The sequence below is a fragment of the Erinaceus europaeus genome, chromosome 14 (assembly GCF_950295315.1).
Source record: "Erinaceus europaeus chromosome 14, mEriEur2.1, whole genome shotgun sequence".
Classification (NCBI taxonomy): Eukaryota; Metazoa; Chordata; class Mammalia; order Eulipotyphla; family Erinaceidae; genus Erinaceus; species Erinaceus europaeus.
In genome coordinates this window covers 98,894,916-98,910,766 of record NC_080175.1, presented here as the reverse complement: position 1 = coordinate 98,910,766, position 15,851 = coordinate 98,894,916, and the positions used below count along the sequence as shown (strand labels likewise).

Here is a 15,851-nt window from a genome sequence, read left to right as displayed (position 1 = left end):
ATGAACACATGGTCCTTTGGAAAATACAAGAAATAGTAAAACCTCATTTATAAGTCCATTGCCTAGTGATAAACTGTTTTGTTTTTTTTCTGCCAGTGCTGGCTCAGGCATGAGCGTCTCTTTGAATGGCCACTGTTCATCGACTTCTGCCCTTAGTATTTTTCTACGTATATATTCTAGTCATTGTTGCATCGTTTCTATTAAAGAAACAGCCATAAGCACGTGATTGTCCTATCGATACTGTTTGGTAGTGTGCCTTGTTCATGTGATTTCACTTAATGTAGTGGGAAGATTCTTTTCACGTGCAGGAATGATGCAGTATTTTTATTTTTATTTAATTTTTACTTATTTTGTTGTTGTTCTTTAACCAGAGCACAGCTGAGTTCTGGTTAATGGTGGTGCTGGGGTTTGAACCTGAGACCTGTGGTGCATCAGACACGAAACTCTATCACATAAACTGCTAGACTAGTTCACCAACACTGCTGTAGTCTCTTTCTTTAGTTCCTTCTTTCTCTCTCTCTTTCTCTTCCCTTTTCCCTCCTTCCCCTCTTCCATGTCTTCCTCCTCCTCCTCTTGCTTCTTACTCTCCTGTCCTCCTCCTCCTCTTGCTTCTTACTCTCCTGTCCTCCTCCTCCTCTTGCTTCTTACTCTCCTGTCCTCCTCCTCCTCTTGCTTCTTACTCTCCTGTCCTCCTCCTCCTCTTGCTTCTTACTCTCCTGTCCTCCTCCTCCTCTTGCTTCTTACTCTCCTGTCCTCCTCCTCCTCTTGCTTCTTACTCTCCTGTCCTCCTCCTCCTCTTGCTTCTTACTCTCCTGTCCTCCTCCTCCTCTTGCTTCTTACTCTCCTGTCCTCCTCCTCCTCTTGCTTCTTACTCTCCTGTCCTCCTCCTCCTCTTGCTTCTTACTCTCCTGTCCTCCTCCTCCTCTTGCTTCTTACTCTCCTGTCCTCCTCCTCCTCTTGCTTCTTACTCTCCTGTCCTCCTCCTCCTCTTGCTTCTTACTCTCCTGTCCTCCTCCTCCTCTTGCTTCTTACTCTCCTGTCCTCCTCCTCCTCTTGCTTCTTACTCTCCTGTCCTCCTCCTCCTCTTGCTTCTTAATCTCCTGTCCTCCTCCTCCTCTTGCTTCTTAATCTCCTGTCCTCCTCCTCCTCTTGCTTCTTAATCTCCTGTCCTCCTCCTCCTCTTTCTCCTTTCTCTCCTGTCCTCCTCCTCCTCTTTCTCCTTACTCTCATCTTCTCCTCCTCCTGCTCCTGCTCCTCCTTCTCCTCCTTCCCGTTCATCTCCTCTCCTTCTTTTTCTACTTCTTCTTTTATCACCACTGGTGCTTCATTATTCCAGGATGAATTTTTTAGAAAGAAAAAGAGAGAGAGCCAGAGTGACAGAAAGAAAGACACCACAACACCAAAACTTCCCTCAGTGTGGCAGGCGCCAGGTTCAAACCTAGTGTGTGTCCATGACAAGGCAAGTGTGTGTTATCCATGTGAACTATCACACTAGTCCCCCGTCACAGTGAAAGTGACAGAGTTTTTGTTGTTGTTGTTAGGAAATTCTGCATCAATGGATCCTATAAGGCCATCATAATCAAAACAGCCTGGTACTGGAACAAAAATAGATACACAGACCAGTGAAACAGAATTGAAAGCCTAGAAATAAGCCCCCATATCTATGGACACCTAATTTTTGATAAAGGGACCCAAGCTATTAAATGGAGGAAGGAGGCTCTCTTCAACACAAGGTGCTGGGAAAGCTGGGTTGAAACATGCAGAAGAATGAAACCGAACCACTTTATCTCACCAGAAACAAAAGTCAACTCCAAATGGATCGAGAAACTCTGAAATACTTAGAGGAAAACATTGGTGGAACGCTGTCCCATCTAAACCTCAAGGGCATCTTTAATAATACAAACCCAACTGTAAGGAAGACTAAAGCAAAAACAAACCAATGGGGCTACATCAAATTGAAACGCTTCTGCACAGCCAAAGAAACCATGACCCAAACAAAGAGACCCCTTACGGAATGGGAGAAGATCTTCATATGCCATACGTCAGACAAGAGACGAATCACCCAGATATATAAAGAAGCATTTGTATGGGGGAGGAAGATGACTTCTTGGTGGGGGGGATGTAGAATGTTGTCTTTAGGGGATGAGAAACTATATACCTGTGACAAAAACAGTCTGACCAACCACCCCCAATAAAATGACAACAAAAAGGAAGGTGTGTCCTTACTGCGCATCTCTGACAGCCTGAGTATTTGATATCTAATCTTTCCCAATTGAGCAGGTAGCAATTATATGTTTATTTGGACATCTTTGATTATTTACAGGCTAGATATTTTTGTGAGTTGATGGACAGTACTAAATTAAATTATTCATTCATTTATTGGAGAGAGACACAAAGAAATCAAGCAGGGAAGGGGAGATAGAGAGGGAGAGAGACACCGACAACGCAGCTTCATTTGTGAAGCTTCGCCCATGCAAGGGCTTGAGCCCAGGCCACTGAGCATGGCGGCTTGTGCTCTCAACCCAGGGTACCACCGCCCAGCTCCTAGAAGTACTTATTCTACGTTTAAATTATAGAGGTAACTTGATAACAACTTAAGTTCTAAATATTATGGATTATGCAGTTTGCACTAACATGTTCAATTCTTTACTGTTTTTTTTAACTTGAAGTTCTTATTATTAATGCACACAAATCAAACTTATGACACTGTTTGCATGTCTTTATCATTAGAAACAGAGTGGCTGAGAAAGCTGTGGTCCAGATACACAGTGGAATACTACTCAGCTATGAAGAATAATGAGTTTGCTTTCTTCACCTCACCTTGGATAGAGCTTGAAGGAGTCCTGTTAAGTGAGGTAAGTCAGAAAGAGAAGGAGGAATATGGGATGATCCCACTTAGGGGCAGAATTTAAGGAACAAGAACAGAAAGGGAAACACAAGTGAAAGGTAGACTATTCTGATGCATCACACCAAAGCAAAGGACTCTGGGGAATCCAGGGCCGCTTTCAGGTCCTGTGCTCAATGGTGGACAGAATTTGGGGTTGAGAGTGTTTGAGCAGACATGTATCTTGGTGAGATGAGAAATTGTACCCGTGTGGCAGCAACTTCACTGAAAGGGGGGGGAGGGAGAGGGAGAGGGAGGAGGAGGGAGGGAAATAGAGCACTGTTTGCATGTGTCTTCGATTCCTCTGAGTCTGTGTTTCTGGTCTAAAGCATGAGACCACAGGTCGAGTTTCATTTCTCATTTTCGGCTTCTCCACCTGCGTTGTGGGTTTTGCTTTTGTTCTAAATTGAGGCTAAGTGAGAGGACATCTTAGGAAATCAGTGTCTGGGGCAAGATCAAAGTTAGCTGCTTAGCATCTTTTTTAATGTGTTATTTGAAATAAATTTAATTTTGATTCTGCTCAAATGTGTTTTAAAATAATTGTTTGGGTGGTAGCACGGCGGGTTAAATGCACATAGCGCGAAACGCAAGGACCAGCTTAAGGATCCCGGTTCGAGCCCCCGGCTCCCCACCTGTTGGGGAGTCGCTTCACAGGTGGTGAAGCAGGTCTGCAGGTGTCTGTCTTTGTCTCCCCCTCTCTGTCTTCCCCTCCTCTCTCCATGTCTCTCTGTCCTACCCAACAACGACGACATCAACAACAATAACAACCACAACAATGAAAAAAAACAAAGGCAACAAAAGAGAAAATTAATTAATTAATTAATTTAAAAATGTAAAGAATTGTTTATGCTTCATAATTTTTGAAGATATAATGGTGTTTTCATTTGGGAAGGTCAATGTAGTATTAGGAAAAACGGTAGTTCCATGAAGAGACTCATGTCGGAGCTAAGCGTGGCTCCTTCCTAAACACTGAAAATGAAGGGGCGTTCTTTAAATTGCAATTCCCCCACTGTCCATTGATTTCTTCCTTGCTTCCTTTCTTCCCTCCTCTCATCTCCTTCCTTTCTTTCTCTTCCTTTCTTTCTTTCATTCTCTCTCTCCTTTTTCTGGACCACAACTTAGTTCTGGTTGTTGGTGGTGCTGAGGTCAAATATGTGATGTACAAGCCCTATATCTATGTATCAAATATTTCTTAGCAGTCAATACTTCATTTTTGTAATTAAAAAAATTAAATAGCTATGACATTATGAACTCCAAGAAGAAACATGTATACTTCACCATATTTAAATTATGTATTTAATTCATATGTAGACTAATACTGCCATAAATTTATTGTGGGACTTTTGGGGTATCTCTCTCTCCCTCTCTGGCGGGGTGATCTCCAGGGGAAAGGTAACGGGCTGGTTCTTTCTCGCTCACGACAGGGGCGACACGAAGTAAAAGACACCAGGGGACTCTTGGCGTGCCTAGAATCTTAGAATCCCAGAATCCTAGAGTCCCTTTATTAGCAAAGTGGACATGAGTTTAATAGAAAAGCAATGAAGTTAATTATTGTTGAAATATGACAGAAATTACAGGTTTCTTAACAGTCAGCATGCCCCTAAGGTAGGGGGCTGGTATGACAGGAATTGATGAGATACAAGACAGTTATTCTCCAGGACACAAGCAACTTAATTAACCAAAGGTATCTGAGAGAAGCATAGGGGTTAAACCCGTAGGGTGAGACAGAGAGAAGATGGATATCAAAAGGCCATAGAGTTTGGAATTTCTCTTGTCTGGGGTCTGAGTGTGTGATCAAGTGTGTGATAAGGTGTGTTCTTCTGTGATCAGAAGGTGACTTTGAATGAGTGAATCTGCGGCCATGTGGCCTGCAGTGAATGGAGGGAAGTACTGGGGTATCTGTGGGCCTGAGAGTCAAGAAGGAAAGAACCAAGTCTGAGTTTCCCCCCTTATGCTCACCTCGGTTGAGAGAGACTTACCAAGAGGTTATCTTCTCAGACCTCCATCCAAGGACGGGGGTGGTTCTCCCTAAGCTCTATCAGGCTTACACATGTTCCCAACATGGGACAAAGTATTTGTTCAATATATTAATAAAAACTATTATCTCACTGCAATTAGTGATATGCTTAGAAACGCCATTTGAGTTTGTGTTTGCTGTATTTCTTCTTTGTCTTATTTTATCTTTCCTTTCATTCTTTCAACAACTTTAGTCTAACTACTAACAACAAAATTCAACACGTGTGTATTGTGTTGAAAGAGGGCAGATGGTAACTGTAGTCCTTGGCTTTAGTCTATAAGCAGCCGGTCATTATAACAAGGTGAGGATTGTCACGTTGCATTACGCATTCAGCATCCTGCAGACACAGCTTGACGTCCGGGATACAGCACACTTCAATTTAGTCATTTATTTTCACTAGAGATCAGGGGAGCTAGAAATCAGAGCACTCGTCAATTCTGAATTCAGGTGATGCTGGGGACTGAACGTGGTACCTGTGAGCCTCGGGCACGAAAGTCTGGTGTGTGATGACTATGACGTCTCCCCCACAGAGATACAGACAAGTGCAAGGAATGCCACGGGTTTGTGGTATGAAGGAGACTGGGTTAAGCTAAAATACTGTAACGCAGTGAAGAATGAGCAACTTAACTAGTAAGTCAGGGACGAGTGGACTGACGTCTTAATCCTTATATCACTTTCTGCAACAACTTGAGATTGATCGCGCTTTGCTAAATTGGCATGGAGTACGTTACATGCTGCACTAGAATCTGAAAACTCAGGGATTGTGACAGTTTTGCAGTAACCAGTTCTTTTTTTTTTTTTTTTTAAATAATTCATTTCTTTATTGGGGAATTAATGTTTTACACTCAACAGTAAATACAATAGTTTGTACATGCGTAACATTCACCAGATTCCCATTTAACAATACAACCCCCACTATGTCATTCATCATCTTTCATGGACCTGTATTCTCCCCACCCACCCACCCACCCCAGAGTCTTTTACTTTGGTGTAATACTCCAATTCCATTTCAGGTTCGACTTATGTTTTCTTTTCTAATCTTGTTTTTCAACTTCAGCCTGAGAGTGAGATCATCCCATATTCATCCTTCAGTTTCTGACTTATTTCACTCAACATGAATTTTTCAAGGTCCATCCAAGATCAGCTGAAAACGGTGAACTCGCCGTTTTTTTACAGCTGAGTAGTATTCCATTGTGTATATATACCACAACTTGCTCAGCCACTCATCTGTTGTTGGACACCTGGGTTGCTTCCAGGTTTTGGCTATTACAAATTGTGCTGCCAAGAACATATATGTACACAGATCTTTTTGGATGGATGTGTTGGGTTCCTTAGGATATATTCCCAGGAGGGGAATTGCAGGGTCATAGGGTAGGTCCATTTCTAGCCTTCTGAGAGTTCTCCAGACTGTTCTCCACAGAGGTTGGACCCATTGACATTCCCACCAGCAGTGCAGGAGGGTTCCTTTGACCCCACACCCTCTCCAGCATTTGCTGCTGTTACCTTTTCTGATGTGTGACATTCTCACAGGAGTGAAGTGGTATCTCATTGTTGTCTTTATTTTTCATTTCTCTGACAATCAGAGACTTGGAGCATTTTTTCATGTGTTTCTCGGCCTTTTGGATCTCTTCTGTGGTGAATATGCTGTCCAAGTCCTCCCCCCATTTTTGGATGGGGAATAACCAGTTCTTGTTCAGATTTTTTTTTTTTTCATGTTGCGAATTCGTGTGAACCAGCTCTCTAGATTCCACATACGAGTGAAACCATCTGGTTGTCATCTTTCTTCTCCGATGTTGCTAAACATAATTGCCTCCAGTTCCGTCCACTTTGTCTCACAGGACACACTGTCATCTTTTTACTGTGGAGTAGTAGTCCATGGAATACTATCTATCCCATAACTTCTTTAGCCAGTCCAGTCATCTGATGCTGGGCATCTAGGCTGCTTCCACTCTTTGGCTGTGGTGACTAGTGCAGCTGTGAAGACAGGGGTAGCAATAACCAGTTCTTAACTACAAAGGAAAGGGAAGAAGAGACTAGGGATGCTTGTTGAGCACTCTGTCGTAGAATTTTTTTTCATTTAAAAATAGTATTTGGTGACATATAACCTTTGATACCTAAAGTTTTAATTTTTTATTATCTTTATTTATTTGGTGGATAAAGACAGCCAGAAATCAAAAGGGAAGGGGGGGTGGTAGAGGGAGAGAGACAGAGAGACACCTGCAGCCCTGCTTCACCACTTGCAAAGCTTTTGTTCTGTAGGTGGGGACCAGAGGCTTGAACCTGGGTCCCTGTATACTATATAATATGTGCGCTCAACCAGGTGTGCAACCACCAGCCCCAATGCCTAAATTTTTATTTCCTCAGATAGCATCACAAGACTGTGTATATAGATTTAAGAGTAAGTGGGAGACTGCATTTATAAAACAGAATATAAAGAATCTGAGTAAGGAGAATATTTTACATTTACCTTTGCACTAATAGTAAAATGGGAACAAAATCTTTCTTGTCAGAATTGACAGGACCTTGCTGGTTAAAATGTTGAATTTCCCATTACTGTAGACAAACAAAAAGTGCTCATAGATGAAAGCTCACGCTTGTTCGTGTGAGATGAGAAGAAACTCATTACCAAATCTTCTCAAAAGAGCCAACGGAAAAGCATATTGAGTAATGTGAAGCTGATGATGTACGTTACTTGAGCTGAAAAGTATCGTAAAGTTATTTTGAATGCCGCCTTAATAAGTCCTTTAAGTGGACCATTTGGCTAACATGGCTGCAGGTCAATTCATCCACGTCTGGTTGACTCAGAATAGGTTCCTTCCACTGATTTTAAGGTGCCTTTTAGGCCTTAGAAATAAATGCAAACCAAGATTTTTGTTGTTGCTGTTCAATATTGTCTACTAGTAAAGAGAATAATACTCCTCTCCACTTTTATATTAGCAAGTAAGCATTTCATACAAGTTTTTATTTCACTATGATTTCGCTTGTTATAAGAACTGTCACTTCTGTATTAGTCACTGGATATTTCAACGAGGTTTTCTTTTTTGAAAAACTCTTAAGATGGAATGATCAAGGATCATATCCCATTAGTGAATGTAGTTCTACTAAAGAAATGATAAATAAGAAATAACAAAAGTCACTCTAAGCCAGATTTTCATTTTTAAAAAAATTTTTCTTATTACCTTTATTGGATAGAGACAGTCAGAAATCAAGAGGGAAGGGGGTGGTAGAGAGGGAGAGAGACAGAGAGACACCCGCCCTGCTTCACCACCCACAAAGCTTCCCCCCTGCAGGTGGGGACCAGGGCCTAGAACCGGGTCCTTGCACATTATAACATGTGCGCTCAACCAGGTGCACCACCACCCGGCCCCCTAGCTAGATTTTCACACCTGCAGTATACAATCAGGTCAGGTAATCGATGCTGCTATTTATGGCCAGTGCACTTGTCTATTGTCTAGTCATAACTGTCTTCTTACAGAGTTGGAAAACAAAGAGAATGTAATTGCAAAAAGAACAGGCAAGAGATAATCCACCACACCAAGCTGGAAGCAAAAACTAGTAGCTATTTGTACATATGTTGGTAGTTAACGTAATCATGTTGTTCTTGTCAGCACAGCATTTTCTCCATGAGGCTAAAGGTCTCTATCTTACACACCTGCTACTATAGTGACTCTCATTCATTCATTCATTCATTTCATATTTATTTTTATTGAAGTCTTCTTTTTTATTTCTTTATGAGAAAGATAGTAGGAGAGAGAGAGAGAGAGAAAGAACCAGGCATCACTTTGGTACAAGTGCTGCCAGGCACTGAACTCAGGACCTCGTGCTTTACCCACTATGATCCCTCTAGCTCCGATTCAGCCTGGGACATCCAAGGCTCAGGTACGAATGCCTTTCTGCATAACCGTTAGGCTCGCTCCTGAGCCCACCAGAGACTCATTTAGATGCAGCTTTTTAATTTGTTTTACTCATGCTTACTTTTGTGAATGATTTCTACAGGAAAACAGACCTTCCTTTATGACGCGTACACTGATCAGTCATTTCTGAGTTCTGAGAGCAGAGAATGATTCTGGGAGTCAGAATGAATCATAGAGGGATTTTTTTTTTTTTTTTTTTTTTTTTTTTACTCAGCTTACTTTTCATGCAAGCATCTATTTAAAAATTAACTTGTGACCTCCGGTAATAGTCTCTTGACAGTCACGCATACTGTTTCCCTTTAAAATTGTCCACCTCTCTTAAATTCACCAGAAGTGATGCTGACCTGTTCAAGTGGACAGATTAAAAGCCTCCCAGGAATATCAGGTTAGTCTGAATTTTCTTTTAATGTGACCAAGTCAAATAAATGTGTGTTCTTCATTGTGTATGTCTATTTTAAAACTGACCATAAGCTACCAGACATCAGAATCTAGCGTTAATGGAGATTTTTTAATAGTAAACTCAAGAAATACTTCAGAATGTTTGGAGGAATGACTATCTTTTTATGCTGCCATAAAAATTCTGATTTAAACAAGGGAAAACAAGTAGTGTCAACCTATAGTGATTTCCTTGTGCATTTACTTTTTAAAAATGTTATTTATTCTGCTTTTTAAAATGTGCATGTAAATGACAAACCATGATTGTGTTGGCTGTTAGATTAATCTTTTAGAAATGGGTGTTACTTTGTTTTCCAATGACACTAAATGCTCACAAACTAAACTTCATAATAATTTAACTGGGATAATAAAAATCTTATAAAGTATACATGTAGGTCCATGTTTCCCCAGCTATTAAGTATGCACCTAAATAGAATTTTTCACATTAAAATGGGGATATGTTATGGTTTCAAAAATATGTGAAACGGGGCCTAACAAATTAATTTATAATCAACTTCCAGATCATAGTGAACTCAAGTACCATTTTATTTTAGAGAATTCCGTATTAAGTCATCAGGTAAAATTATTTCCTTTTTCTTAAAAAAAAAGATTTTATTGATTTATTCATGAGAAAGATAGGAAGGGAGAAAGAGAAAGACATCACTCTGGTACATGTGCTGCCAGGGATTGAACTCAGGACCTCATGCTTAAGGGTCCAGTGCTTTATCCGCTGTACCACCTCCCAGACCATTAATTACCTCTGTTTTCCCTTCTAATGTTGGTACATTACAAACATTAAATATAGTCACATTCTGTTAAGGCAAAAATGATTGTAACTATTTAGAGCAATATAAACTGCAAGGGGGCTGGGTGGTGGTGCCGTCGGCTGAGCGTGCAGTTGTGATGATCAAAGACCTGGGTTCGAGCCCCTGCAGGAGGAAAGGGAAACTTCACCACAGGTGAGGCGCGTCTCCAGGGGTCTCTCTTTCTCTCTCCCTCTCAATAGCTAAAACACTTAAATATTTATTCAATTTTCTAAGTTCCCTTCCCTCTCAATTGCTCTGTCCTATCAAATAAAAATAGAAAAATGAATAAAAAGGCCACTGGGAGCAGTGGGTTCGTGGGTCGGCACCAAGCCTGAGCCCCAGCAATAACCCTGGTGGCAATGAACAAACAGACAAGCAAGTAAATAAATAATGCAGCATAAAGTACATACTAGTTCTCTTTCGATTCTCTCTTGAATATTCCCAGTAAAACTGCAAGAGGAGATCAGAAGGAAAACAGAATTTTTTTTTTTTTAAATCAGTGATTTACAAGATTATAAGCTAGCAGGGGTACGGTCTCCCCACACCCACCAGTCAGGCTCTGTGCCCCTCACTACCGCAATAACCACCGTGGTTCTCACAAAGTCTTAGAGGCAGGCAGGTTTCTTTCTTAATCGGCAAATTTAAGTGTTTTAATTCTCTACATCCACATATCAGTGAGACCATCTTGTAGTACTAAGATCGATTCTTAATACTTGTTAAATGAGAGTCCTTGTCCAGGGGTGGCACAGTGGATAAATCATTGGACTCTCAAGCATGAGGTCCCAAGTTCAGTCCCCAGCAGCACACGGACCAGACTAATTTCTGGTTCTTTCTATTTTTCATCCTTTCTTTATCATTAATAAGTAAATAATAAAATCTTTTTTTAAAAAAAAGAGAGAATGATTAAGAACTTGCTATCTCTTACTTGGAAAATTTTAAGCAACATTCAGTAATCAACAGTAGAAACTTACTGCTTTATATAGGAACATTTTACTGAGTATTTAATTTTTTCCTATGTACTAGTCTTAAAATATTCCTGAGAATTGATAATATCAATTGCCTGCAGGTATGAAAGATGAAAATAACTGAGTTTTCAACATTAAGGACAATGTTAAAACCACTAAACTGGGCTTTCTCCTCTCCTAGTAAATCCCTCGCTTACTGAATGTCTTGTTTGTAGGGTGATATTAAAGTCATCCACTTAAGTTGCCAAAGCAACTACAGGCAAGACTTGAAATTCAATAAACCTAGGAGCTTTTTTCTTTTTCTTTTTTACAATTTTTAAAAAACATTTATTTATTCCCTTTTGTTGCCCTTGTTGTTTTTTATTGTTGTAGTTATTATTGTTGTCATCATTGTTGGATAGAACAGAGAGAAATGGAGAGAGGAGGGGAAGACAGAGAGGGGGAGAGAAAGACAGGCAACTGCAGACCTGCTTCACTGCTTGTGAAGCGACTCCCCTGCAGGTGGGGAGCTGGGGGCTCAAACGGGGGTCCTTAAACTGGGCCCTTGCGCTTTGCGCCATGTGTGCTTAACCCGCTGCACTACCGCCCGACTCCCAGATTTTTTCATAGTCACAGTAAATGGTAATTTTTAAGCTGATGATTTTGTATGGTCCACAAATGATGTCATAGATAAATATCCAGATGGCACTTGGTAGAAAAACTTTTCCCATTTTTCTATATTTATGATAATCATTAAAATTCTAATATAATATCTGTATTAAAATCATCATGTTACTAGAAATTGATTCAACAAGATAGAACACTTTAATACTTATGAGTATTGAATTTGTGTCATTCTTCAGTAAAGGTTTAAGGTAGATTAACAAACTGGTAATTTATAAAACCAGACACTGCATTTTCCTCCTCTAGTTATAGTGTAGCAAGATGACCAATATCAGAGATTTCTTTAAGAGTGAAAGGTATATAGTGTGAATTTGAATCGCCTAGTCTCTGAAGGCTTCTTCCTTTTCCTTCAGATTTTCAAGTCTATTATTCAGAAGTAAAATAGCAATTTGAGTACATGATGGGTAAGAGTACAGGCTGCTTTCTCTTGAACCAAAGATGTTTGCAATAGCTTATTTGCAATGACAAAGCCTTTTGTGATTGCTACTAACGGCATGTTTTTCCCTTCAAAGTCTTTAGAGGGAATATAGGTAGAAGGTGAATCAGTGTATTTGTATTTGGGTGAAAGAATTCAGAAGAGGCTCTGGTTTGGGAAATGCGTGTAAGGGCCCCTCTCCATGTAGATTTTTCATCTTGGTTAAATGCAGAATATCCTGTCTTTGTCTATCACTGCATCCAATCTTAAGTCTACACACAACAAACAAGTGATGCTGTGAGGACTGTGCGGCACAACATTTTCATTAAAATGCAGAACAGTCATTTCCCGAGGGGGGGAGGGGGCCACCGATGACTTCTGATCATGCAGCAGTAAGAGCTCCATGTGGTGACTAGATGCCTGGTCAGTTCAAGCACACAATGAGAGCAAGAGTCTGCCCTTATTTACAAAGGCAGTGAAAACACATGAACACAGTAAACCTCTGCTGAACAGTCGTCACCATGCCCTTTGAAAAGCCACACGTCTGACAACTTACCTAGCAGGAAAAGTAGAGGCTAAAGCTTGCCCTGTGCTTATTGGTTAACCAGTTCTGAAAGACAGCAGATAAAGGCCCGAGTCATAAACACAATACAAAGTGATTCTATGCCCCCTGAGTTTCCACCAGTCTAAAGTCACTGTCAGTGCCAGAGTGTGAAAGACAGTGTTGAAACCATACAAACTTTCAGCGCTAACGAGAACCTCACTTTGTTATGTGGAGGCCGTCAATTACAGACAACAGCTATGCTATTTTCCTGCTGTATTGCCACCACATTCCTCACTGGATAAAAGTGGACACGATTTTTCAAGTTGAGTTCAATGTAGAAGTCCGGTATGAAGGCTGGTGCAGATGAATGTGCTGTGGTTCTTGAGGGAGGGAAAGGTCTGAGTGCACGAATAATCGCCCAGAAAGGGACAGACTCAAGAAGGAGTCTTCCTCTCTGAGTTTAAAATGTAGGAGTTGGATTTGGTGTGGTGGACTTGGCTGGAAAGGAGTCAAATAAGGTCGTGCAGCTGAAAATGGCACGTGGCCTGATTATATCCACACACACACCGGGCTATTTTAGTCACCTCTTTTTTTTAAAAAAAAATCACTTCTTCACACAGAGTTTTCAGCCATCCCTTTAAAAATAAATTCTTCCGTGCACTTGCACAGCTTATGCAGAGAACTGGGCTGTCGGCAAAGCCTACGCAAAAATACGTCAAGACTTTTCCGACCATCTAACGGTCTGCGTTGCCTTTCTTCTACGTAACGGAGACACATCCAAAATCCAGGCCACCACTTGAGCTTGAACTGTCTCCATCTAGAGGGATACAGACCTCTTTCTCCTTCTGACAGAATCCTCCGCATGGACAAAGTTGGAGAGAACCTTCGTGAGGTGACTATCGGAGGTGTCCGTGCTGCTGGCCAAGTCGTCGTCCTTCAGGCAAGGGCACACACACCGCACAACGGCCCGGCGGATGTAGCTGTCAAAGGTGTAGTAGATGAAGGGATTGACGCAGCTGTTAGCGAAGGCCAGGGGGCCGCAGACCGTCATGCCCTGCTGGAGAAAGGCTGAGGAAGAGTCCGACTCCTGCTGCAAGCTGGAGACAAGGGTCAGGAGCTTGAACGTGTTGAAGGGTAGCCAAGAGAGGACAAAGGCCACCACAACAATCAAGATGATCTTGATGGATTTCCTCAGCTTTCTGTTGTGTTTTCTTGACTGCCGGTAGTGCGCACACAGCTTTCTTGTGATGCAGCAGTAGCAAGTCACAATGCTCACCAGAGGGACAAAGAAGGTGAGGATTAAAACCACCAGGGCCCAGGTCAGTTTCATTGCAGTGGGCTGCTTCTCCGCACAGTACGGCTTCCCATCAAGAAAGGTGAGCTCTCTGGACAGAAGAGTCGACAAGCCCAGAAGGCAGGAGATGACCCACACGCTGGCACAGACTCTGTACGCACACTCTCTCCTCCTGACCTTCCTGGATACAGCCGGGCACATGATGGCCAGGTAGCGGTCCACACTCATGCAGGTGAGCAGGAAGACACTGCAGTGCATGTTGACTGAGATCACGTAGCTGCTGCCTTTGCACAGAAAAGCGCCTGTCCGCCACTGTCCTGAAGACGCCTCCTTATCCACCCAGAGGGGCAAGGTGATGAGGAAAATGAAGTCAGAGGCAGCCAGGTTGATGATAAAAATATCAATCAGTCTTCGGCTGCCCCGTTTGAACTGCAGAGCACCCATGAGGACGAGATTCCCCAACACGCCCATCAGGAACACAACCGTGTAAAAAACAGGAAGGAAGAAAGCTATAGAAGGAGCGCCAGAGTCTCCGTCCTCAGCAGCAGGCTCTGGGCTGGCAGCAAGGGAGTAATCCAGATACACTGGGGTTGCTTCTGGGTCCATCACTGAAGAGCAGCTTCCAAATCTGCTAGCGTTTCTTATCTGTCGGTTTGTGTGTGGAGCAATCTCAAGGCAGTTTCTTTTATATGGTGCCTGCTTCCCCCCCCCCCACCCTCCACCCTCCACCCTTCACACCCATCCTCACCCCCACCCCTTCCTTTTAAAGAACTTGGGACAGGCATAAAAACAAACTTGAAAAAAAATTACAGCTTCTACCAGTCCACAGAGAGGGCACACGAGTAATGTCAGCCTGCTTGCTGCCGGGCTGCTGTGGTTGTGGTCCCGTTTATTTGCATCTACACATGAAACTGAGGTGCTTTTTCTTCAAGGTATTCAGGGGTTTGTCTTTTTTTTTTTTTACCTTTTTTTTTTTATTAATGACTTAATAATGATTAACAAGATTGAGGGACAAGAGGGCTACAAGTCCATATAATTCCTACCACCAGAGTTCTGTATCCCACCTCCTCCATTGGCAGCATGCCTATTCCTTATTCCTCTGGGACTACGGGCCAGAATTCTTTTTGGGGAGCAGAAGGTGGAAGGTCTGGCTCCTGTCATTGCTTCTCCACTGGACATGGGTGTTGGCAGGTGGATCCATCCCCCCCAGCCTGTTTCTACCTCTTCCTAGTGGGGCAGGGCTCTGGGGAGGTGGGGGTTCCAGGACACACTGGTGAGGTTGTCTGCCCAGGGAAGGCAGGATGAAATCATGGTAGCATCAACAACTGAGTGGCTGAGAAGAATTAAGATATAAAGAAAAACAATTTTTTGGTAATCAGGAACCTAAAGGTAAGAATATAGAAGATGATATTTGAAGTCTTCATATTGGAACAAGCTGGGAAGTCTATTTTAGGCATATTCCAAGGGGCCTATGACTTTTCTAATTTTTGCCTGAGCTAACATGCAGGTGGGCTGAAAGTATTGTCTAGGAAGATGGTGTCAGAGTTGGGAATAGGATTAGAAAGCTGGATCAGGGAAAGGAGTAGCTCCCAAATATGGGGAAATTATATGAACACCATGAACTATGAACCCCATCGATCTGCCCTAGGGCCCGTGGCTGTTCATATTCAGCACGGGAGTGTGCAACCTCTGCATCCCTGTCAGTCTGAGCTCACAGTCTGGTCACAGCTGGAACATTCTAGGCTGCACTCATTTCAGAACCTGTCTTCCTCGAGTAGGAGTGTATGCTGACCCAGCCTCCTTCAGAGAGTGGGGCAGTTTCTACCGTTGTTCTCCATGGAGGGCAAAGCCCCGGAGAGGCCCACAAGAGGGTTTGTGATGTTGTTCCTGATGGAAGTGACCAGTGATGGTGCA

At 42.3% G+C, this 15,851-nt stretch overlaps 1 protein-coding gene and 1 long non-coding RNA gene across 2 annotated transcripts in view; one reads left to right on the top strand and one right to left on the bottom strand.

Moving 5' to 3' along the window:
- The window catches only part of LOC132532834 (uncharacterized), a 39,231-nt gene that overhangs the window by 17,470 nt on the left and 5,910 nt on the right, over positions 1-15,851 (top strand). Inside the window, exons 2-3 of the long non-coding RNA XR_009544776.1 lie at positions 2,731-2,855; positions 9,147-9,200. This is a non-coding gene — a long non-coding RNA (uncharacterized LOC132532834). The remainder of the gene's footprint in view (positions 1-2,730; positions 2,856-9,146; positions 9,201-15,851) is intronic.
- GPR15 (G protein-coupled receptor 15) lies at positions 13,461-14,543 on the bottom strand. Its single transcript, XM_007532359.3, has one exon. It carries the CDS (start codon positions 14,541-14,543, stop codon positions 13,461-13,463), a length of 1,083 nt encoding a protein of 360 aa, XP_007532421.1.

Bases quoted from the DNA above. Each gene is read 5' to 3' on its own strand.
- GPR15 (XM_007532359.3), bottom strand. From the start codon at position 14,543: ATGGACCCAGAAGCAACCCCAGTGTATCTGGATTACTCCCTTGCTGCC.